At 35.2% G+C, this 9411-nt stretch overlaps 1 protein-coding gene across 3 annotated transcripts in view; it reads right to left on the reverse strand.

The window, feature by feature from the left end:
- LOC111393254 (pentatricopeptide repeat-containing protein At1g25360) overlaps positions 1–4807 on the reverse strand; it is a 5613-nt gene extending 806 nt beyond the window's left edge. Inside the window, exons 1-4 of one of the 3 annotated variants that reach the window (XM_023018696.1) lie at positions 1859–4807; positions 1305–1423; positions 1158–1213; positions 14–211 (exon numbers count right to left, since the gene is read on the reverse strand). In XM_023018696.1, coding sequence (XP_022874464.1) covers positions 2149–4599 — 2451 coding nt within the window. In that variant the 5' untranslated portion in view covers positions 4600–4807 and the 3' untranslated portion in view covers positions 14–211; positions 1158–1213; positions 1305–1423; positions 1859–2148. Of the gene's footprint in view, positions 1–13; positions 212–1157; positions 1214–1304; positions 1424–1858 lie in introns of those variants that run through there. The other 2 variants (XM_023018697.1, XM_023018694.1) reach the window with 2 other exon arrangements.
- Positions 4808–9411: the final 4604 nt, after the last annotated feature.

Consider the following 9411-nt stretch of genomic DNA (forward strand, 5'->3'; position numbering starts at 1 on the left):
TCCGCACACCCCCTTTCACACACAAGCAAGCAACATGCACAAGCAAGCACGCTTTAGCTTCTAAGCTTCGAAATAGCCAATAGTCTTACTTCGAAGTAGGAGCTTGAAATCCAGTATTAGAACAAGTCAGGAAATTATGAATGAAAATGATGTTTGACTAGCTTATAAGCTTGAAAAAGCACTCCCAATCATGCTCTTATTTTCCTCATTCCTTCATATAATAGTGAAGATGGTTAAAAAGGTTATTCACCACAATAAACCACTACCATGCCAGTTGTTGGATGCTTTCAGTTAGGTAAAGTATTTTCCTACCGTTTGAGGACTAAAATAGGCCATTACATTTTGAGTAAAAATTTAATTAGATCAAAATACTCTTTTAGTGCTACCAGTTTGATGATCCAGGGAAGATCTGGCAAATGGAAGTACGTAAGAACTTTAAAATTGATGGCTCTAAGTTTTCATCTCAAATTGATAGCTCTATTTTTTTCATCTCCAGTAGCAACATTTCCTTGTGCTTAGCTTCAACTTTGTATCACTTAATCATCTTTACGAGACAACTTCACTTGATTGAACAAAGAAGAAAATAGCCAAACTAACAAAGTATACAGACAGAAGACATCAAGTGTGTAGTCTATGAAAAATGGAAAATGCTTCTCTTATGCTTGACTACTTACAAAATGTTTTAAATAATGATGAGGTGTCAAAATGTAAGTGGAGAAACTATTTGTACCCGTTTGGCCTCCATTTTTTTCAAATTTAATATTTGGAATAGTGTTTTTTTGAAGAATGTAGGGTTGAAAAAGAATGAAAAGTTTTTAATTTATGTGTAATATTATTTTATGGAAGATTATGTGATTGAAAATAAGAGAGAGGAAAAAAATAAAAGAGAATGGGAGCCAAACGGGGGCTTGATTGATAAGATTTTGATCCAATTAAATCTTGCCACATCACGTCATTTATTAGTAAACTTTTATGTAAACTGTTATATACATGTAGCATAGGCTTAACGTATAACATTGCAATTCATTATATGTTTCAAGGCAATTTGAAATTTGAAAATAAACAGCTGATAAGAGGATTAATGCAGTTTAGATTAGCAAAAATGAGCAATAAATCCAGTGAGGGGCCATACAATAATGGCATATACGGAAACTTACCACTTGTTTGTGTAGTATTCTGATTCCACAAGAAGAGTAAAGTCTCATTCCTCAATCTGGAGTGCAAAGAAAAGCATGAAGTTACTACAAACAACAATATTTCAATTTTCTGTTTCTCGATGCCATAAAAATAACAAATGCCTATACCTTGGATACCTGAGCTGGATCATCTAATTCTGGAAGATAGAGGATCCACAAAACATGTTTAGCGGGTGCTTATATTCTGACTACACAAGCGGAGCTTCTCTGTCTCAACCCAGAGAAAACTAGCAAAGTAAACGAAGCAACCAATCATTATAAACTAGAAAATGAGCATATTCAACTTTACATTTAAATAACTGAATTCGTATATCTGGGGATTGGGATACTTGGTACGAGACCAAAAAAAAAAAGGACTAAAGGAGGAACTGTAATATTCTTTAATGACATTGAAGTTGAGATTAGAAGCTGTCCACTTGTGCACATACTGACTTTCATGTGAACCAGGTTAAAGAGCTTATAAGACATTTGCAGTCAAATTAATGGATTGATTGAAAGACAGAAGCTACATGGATAAAGTGAAGCTTCAGGTTGGGAAAAATGTCAAGTAGAAAAACACAGTTTTCCTCAACTAGCTTTTCCCTTTCAGGGGGCAGGAGTAGTTTTGTTGTTCTTATTTTCCAAATGGGGAAGTAAGAATTCAAAAAATTAAAGAAAATTACCTTTAGCCCTTGTTTGGTTCACATTAAAAAATATGAACGTTATCCATCACATCAAGCCACCAAATTTAAATTTCTGTTTTTTGTGTGGAGCCCATAAATGCTATGTTTTTCATTTTCATTCTTCCAAAAATGATAAACAAACAAGAGTTTAATGACTTTTCACAACAGAGGTTATCCAAATGATGCTTCCTGTGAGGCACTCCAGACTTCCAGATAGGATAACACCAAATCAATTATCTGATTGAACCACGAGAATCCAGGCAGAAGATAAGTTATAAGTAACATCTCCATCACCAGTAATTACCACAGGAGCATTCACCATCCCTGAAATGGTGGAACCTCTTTCCATCTCTCACAATAATCTCTCTAGCCTCTGCTTTAGACATGAACTTGAATGCATTGTGGCAATCCCCACAGATTCGAAGGTTCTTGAAGACTCTAATTGTGGCTCCATGGGTAAGTTTTAGGAGTCCAAAAACAACTGCAAGCTTCTCACTATGAGTAGACAAAGAATATTCTTTTTGCTCAGATTCCATGTCATGCAACACATACTTCGTGTCTGGAACATATCCCAATTGCCTGAGCTTTGGTACTAATTCTTTCAGATAACTGTAAACTGCTTGCACCTCAGGATGCACAGTGTCATCAACTAAAAATACGTGAACTTTGTTTTCGACATCAATCCAACTACAACCTGGCTCTTTCTTAACCCCTCGATCCCTCATAAATTTCCGTACCCTTGCAACATCACTCCACCGGCCTGCAGTGGCAAACATATTGGCCAAAAGGATATATGTTCCATCATGTTGTGGAATGAGCTCAAAGAGCTGTTCTGCAGCATGGACCCCCAAATCAATGTTTCCATGAAGCCGACAACCAGCAAGTAGAGCTTCCCAAACAGGTGCCCCAGGCTCAAATGGCATGGTCTCTATCACATTTTTGGCTTCCAATAGTTTTCCAGCTCGACACAGCAAATCAATTAATCGGGCATAATGATCTTCGCCTGGCTGTATTCCATACTTTCCATGCATTGAGTCAAAGTAGCGCCATCCTTGTTCAACTAGACCAGCGTGACTACAAGCAGAGAGAACAGTGAGGAATGTTATCCGATCTGGCAAAATCTCTTCTTTCAACATGTCTTCATATAGTTCTATTGCTTCAACACCATGTCCATGCTGCCCAAGGGCTGCTATCATTGCATTCCAAGACACAGAATCCAAACAAGGCATGGTAAGAAACAGAGTATGTGCTGCCTCAATGACACCACATCGTGCGTACATTGTTATTAAAGCATTTCCAGCAGAAAGGCTTGAATCATAACCCAGCCTGACAAGCTGAGCATGGAGCTGGCGCCCTTGCTCCAGTGCTGCAAGTACAGCACAAGAAGTAATGGCTCCCGCAAATGCATAGTCGCAAGGTTCAAGCCCATTTGTTCTCATTTGATTGAAAAGCTTCAATGCTTTTTCTGCAGTCCCATGTTGTGCAAAACCTGATATCATAACAGTCCATGACAACAGACTCTTATTTGGCATCTCATTGAAAAAGGATTCAGCTTCAGTGATTCTTCCTGCACTCACGAATGCAGATAAAATTGAATTCCACGAAACGAGGTCCTTGCCCAAAATGTCATCAAATATTATCCTCGCTTGGTCGATCTTACCACATTTCCAATACAATGTAATCAATGCGTTATTCACAGACACCGGAAATTCCCTTTTAGAGTTTGACCATGTGCGGAGAATGTAAGCATGAACCTGCTTACCATGAAGAAAGAATCCAGAATCAGCACAGGCACTGAGCACATTTGTATAGGTAAATTCGTCATGTTTAATCCCCAAAGAATGCATCTTCCTAAACATCTCAAACACATGAGACACAAAGCCCTTGTGTACATATCCAGAAATCATTGCATTCCATGCAACCACCAGTTTCTCCTCCATCCCATCAAAAACTTGTTGAGCTGCCTCAAGATCATCATTCCTCACATATCCTGTGATGATTGTTGTCCATGACAACTCATCTTTCATAGGCATCTCATCAAATAACTTCCTTGCCGAACCCATCAGCAAAGAAGAAGTTTCCAATGGCGAGGAAGCACATTTGACATAAACTGATATGAGAGCATTCACCACTGAAGTAAGCAACAAGGTTCCTGACTTAACAACAGCAGAATGAAATTGCTGGCAGTGCTTCTCGTGATCAGCTATAAGTGCCAAAGCACCAAGTACACTCGTATAAGTAAAATTATCTGGCTCAAAACCCTTTCGCCTCATTTCATTAAATATCTGAATAGCAGCATGCCCGTTGTTGTTATGCGAATAGCCAGTGATCATGGCATTGTAACAAACGGTATCGCGAATTCTTAATGGCGTTTTATCAAATATATCCCGTGCAAACTTGGGGTCTCCAGAGGCAGAGTAAGCAGAAATCAGAGTGGTTCTCGCAACAACATCTGGTTGGGGAATTTTATCGAACAGCCGTTTCGCGTGGCTGAAGTCCAAAGATTTGCAGTATATATCAATTAGACGGTTGAGGATATGACCTCGTGGCCTGAATCCAAAAGTGATCATGTGGGCATGAATGTTCGGAGCCAGAGAGTAGGACGCGGAGCCATGCTGGAAGCAAAGTTGAAGCTGCGCTGCATAGAAGTTGGCCACAGCGTGGTGGTCTGGTAATTGGCGGAGGTTCTGAGAAGGGTGTAAATATCTGACAGCGGCGGAGGCCGTGGCGGCATTTTTCATGTTGACAATGAGAAAAAATTATAGCATTCTGGACATTGGAATGTCCAGTTTGCCGTGGAGCTCAGAGCTGGCGCCTGAGGATTGCTCTATTCCAAATACTAGTAAAGGAAACGTCGGCCGCCCGGTACATCGCAACTGCCAAATGACTGAGCTCTTCAAGCCGGAAAGTTGAGAGGTCGCGAATTTTATTCAAGGAGCTCTTGGAAGGCAAGGAGGAAAGCATGAGGCATAAATGGGTTTGACTCCAACGATACTTTGACTGTTCAGTTAGGGGGCTTTTGGATCTGACTGCTTTGGGACACAATTTGCGGTTTACTTGGTCTGTGTGAAGAGTAGTTGGATCGTAGATTTCAGGATTAGTCGCTGTAATGTGGACACCTGAATATCAAAAAAAAAAAAGAAACATCGTTAATGTTAAATATAAGCGTATGATGATTGAACGGACACGTACGATAATATTTTATAAATTGAAATTGAATAAAATGGACACAAGAAAGACTTGCAAGCAAATTGCAAAAAATTATCGTCATTTTTTTAATTCACCATCAACAATGTCATTGTAAGAATAAATATACACGGTAAAAAAAGTCAATTATTTGTAAGCTCAATTAATTCGTATGATTTGAAATAGTCATACAAACAAAGCATGAAATTATTTAAAAAATCACATTAAGTCAATGAATAACTTTTAACATAACTATGGATGTAATTTCATTACTCGTCGAACTTTTGAGGCACAATTCAAATAGATGGCAACATTCACAAATAAAAAATGTATTTGGTTAAACAAGAAAATTATTATCTCGATGCATTGGTTATTCAAGATTATGAACAATAAATGTCTATTAATGATGACAAAAAAAAAAAAAAAAAATCCATTCATAGCCTTGTTCAATATGGTATGGGGGAAGAAATAACAAAAAGTAGACATCAAGTTAAGGCATAACGGTCCCGTGATAGAGCTACGCACTTGATCATTAGATAAGTTGCTAGATGATGCAAACCATCAACTATAAAGCTGCTCCCACCCACAATTTAGTTTGTTTAAAAGATTTAAACATTGTTTTCAACACAATCAGGTGTTTGTTATGTCTTTTGTACAATCCTCAACTCTAAACCTAGAAAAAAGGAAGGAAAAAGCACTACAAAGAAGCGAGAAGAGCTTGTCAACATTCAAATACCTATTCGGCTCTATCAGATTCATAATTATAACTTTTAAAGATATCCCATCTTCCTCTCAATAAAAGAGAGTTGCTTTTTGTTTGAATATTTCATCTTGTTGATTATTCACCACTCAAATTACTAATTCAGGGCAATAAAGAGCACAATAATATTAAGATGATTGAGGTTAGAGCCCATAAACAGTAAACAGAAGAAAATCCTAAAAATGATATGATACCTTTAGTAATAGGGGAAAGAACTTCGCGTCGATTCAATTTTGAAATATTTCCCTGTGAACCCTTCCAAGGAAGCTGACTAGTGTATGTAGTTTAACAAAAAAAAAAAAAAAAAAAAAACCAATTTATCAGGACACGTGGGAAAAAAGTTTTAAGCATCAATATTATGAATCGTGCTGATAATATAAGTACTTTTTCTTTCTTTCCAAACTTGAAAATCTATAAACAAAAAGAGTAATAAAACTGAAATTTATCAAGTTACAAAAAGTCATATTTCCATTCATAATCTCGTTGACAATAAAAGAATTTAGCTGCAAAAAGTGTTGTGGTAGATATCAAATTTTGACCAATGTTTAAATAGGCAAAGTTTTGTCGAGATTTTAATGCAACATGACCTATTAAAAAAATATTATATCATTTGTTCGAATCCACTCTATTAGAATTGAAAATGATAGAGTAGGCATATAAAACGAGATGTGACAGAAATACTCTTCAGCGATTAAAAAGTACTAAAACAAGCAATTCATCACAAATAATTTTTAAGGTTTTATGGGACACCCAGACCATTGCAAAATGTATTTAGACTATACAATATTTAGGCCTCGTTGGGTAGCCATTTTTTTAAAAATGCATTTTTCTCTTTCTTCTTTTCAACCACACATTCTTTATTAAAATAATATTACACGTAAATCAAAAAAAATTTCTTATTTTTCAACCACACATTTCATATCAATTTACTATTCTAAAATGCATTTTTACATAAAAATGACTATCAAACACCCACTTAGTCTATTTTTATATATATGACAAAAAAAAATTTGACACTTAAAAGATGACTTGGACATAGTGGCAAAGTTCTCAAGACACTCTAGACATCCTCCCATGGTGACAAAAAAAACCTTCACAAGTAAGAAATCGTATGACTAAAAGTTCCACCCTAACAATTTAATTACACAAACCATTAGGTAGCAGCAAATTTTGATGAAGTGCTGCATGATTGTTAAAAAACCATTTGTAGTATATATCTGAGAATGTGAACTACCTTAGAAAATTCCTTCATTCATGAGCATTCGAGGTCAATCATAGTGAAGTATATCATACCAACAAGAAGTAAATATACTTATTAACCATATCTTCACTTCAATAAAAACTGAAAAATAGAGTATGATGCTGCAGTAATTGAAATTTGACCAGAATACCATATCTTTGACACCACTAATATGTTATTTAAGTTATATTGACTGATTACATTAATGTTTGAGACTAAAAAAAAAAAAAGAATTCGCCATAGAATAAAACAAACCAATAAAATTGATTAGAAAAATGAGAAATGGAGAATAATGAAAACAGGCCCAATTATTCCTCCAATGCAATTATAAAGATGTTCAACCTCTCCAAGAGTCTTCAATAATGACCTTAATGCTTTTTTTCTCCTCCTTTCAACACCGCAAGTTTACCTCCATTGTTCACATCCCATGTCTCATTTATTTCCATTTTATTCCAAGTGGAAAGTGATAAAGAATTCATCAAAAATTAAATCCATATGGTAAATTCACTCTGTCTCTCTTCCACAATAGGCAATTACTGTTGGAATCGTTGCCATAGCGAAAGATTTTATTTCTGTCAATCAATGCAGTCATAGCGAAAGATTATAGAAAAGATGAATAAATCTCACAAGATCGAAAAAACTCATAAAAAAATTTATTTATGTCAATCAATGCGGTTATAAAGGGCTTATAATACTTTATATAGCAAAAACCCTAGGAAAATTGGAAAAAATTAAAAGATAATAATTTTTTTCTAAAAATAGAAAAAATCAAGATAATGACTAAAATTGAGAGTCCTAATCATAAGAATTGTCTTCTAACAAACGGAATTCAAATCCAACTTAAGTTAATTGAGATATAACTAAAATATATTTACCAAAAAATGAAAATGCATAAACGAAGGAATTTGCCCAAAATTGGCTGTACATCGAGAGCAAAACTCTTGAGCCTGGTCATTGGCCTATTTCCAATTAAATTTGACTAAAATTTCGTAAAAAATGGACAGTCCCAAAATTTCTCAAAAAATCGGAAAATTGTCTAAAATTTAAATTCATTCATCAATGGTGAGCGAATTTGAAGAGCACTGAAGGCATTAATATGAGGAAGAACAACTCGCCACAGACCAAGATGGAAGCATCCAAGTGCGTATTCCCGATTTCTGCATCGATCCAATCAATCTCAAATTGAAGATGGGAAAAGGAAGGTAAGGAGAATAAAAAATAAGAGCTGCAAGTTTTAGGAATGATGTTTTTTTTTAGCTTAATGAAAGGGGAAAAAATGGAGCTGCATAGAAATTATTTTCGCACAGTGCAGAGAGCGCAGTATCTCTTCGCTATGCATTTGTCGCACTGTATTGAGAGCTTTTTTCTATCGATATATTTCTATTTCAAATGATTAGCTTGCTAATTTATCTATAGTGCTGCTTCATCTTTTTAATCAATGGAAAGCATTAAAAAATTTACCTTCTTCAATAATATGTTTGTATATATCATATTGCATCTTTAAGAAATCAAGAAACAACAAAGAAAATAGAATAGCGACTTCTGATATAATTAGAATTAATCTAAGCAATCCATGATTTATGAATTCTTGAATAAAGCTGTGAAATACTAACAAAAGAAAATAGGAGGTTACATAAAAGAATCACAAGATCTTAAGACACTAAAACTATCCCAACCATTACACAAACATGTTAACCCATATTCATAAAGCTAGCAATTTGCTTCTCAAGTTGTTTTTAAACATGTTATGTCAATTTTGGTATGAGATTACTATTTAGCCCCTGTTTGATAGGGATTAACATTTGATTTTAGTTTCAATACTCCCTTTCGACCACATAAAAAATACAAAAGTAAATTTACTAAGAAATAAACCATGCAGAAGAAGAATGCAAATAACATGAGGCAAATAAATTGCTCCAAGAAAGAGAGAAAATTCGATGAAGAATATGATTACAACCTGATGTGATTTGACTGTCAAGTATCCACAAGGAACAAAATCACCAAATTTTTAAACAATTAGACGAGATGAAATCGTACTTTCTCAAATCAAACGAAAGCTAAGGAAAATTTAAGGAACGAACACAATTGAAGGTATAAACTTAAACTTTCACATATTTTAATAACCTGACACAAGAAATGATCATCTACCTACCTAAAAAACTTCAATAAGGCAAAATGCTTGATCTATCGCACAAAACTACATTTTCCTAAAATATTCGTCCATCTACGACTCTCTGGCGCAGTTTACGTCCTTCATTTTGTAGATTCGACAACACAATGATACATTTACCCCAAGTTAACACTTTTGCATATTCAAACTTACCCAATCACAACTTTTGCAGATACGAATTTACCCAGAAAGAAGAA

Source organism: Olea europaea, chromosome 4, assembly GCF_002742605.1.
Source record: "Olea europaea var. sylvestris chromosome 4, O_europaea_v1, whole genome shotgun sequence".
Classification (NCBI taxonomy): Eukaryota; Viridiplantae; Streptophyta; class Magnoliopsida; order Lamiales; family Oleaceae; genus Olea; species Olea europaea.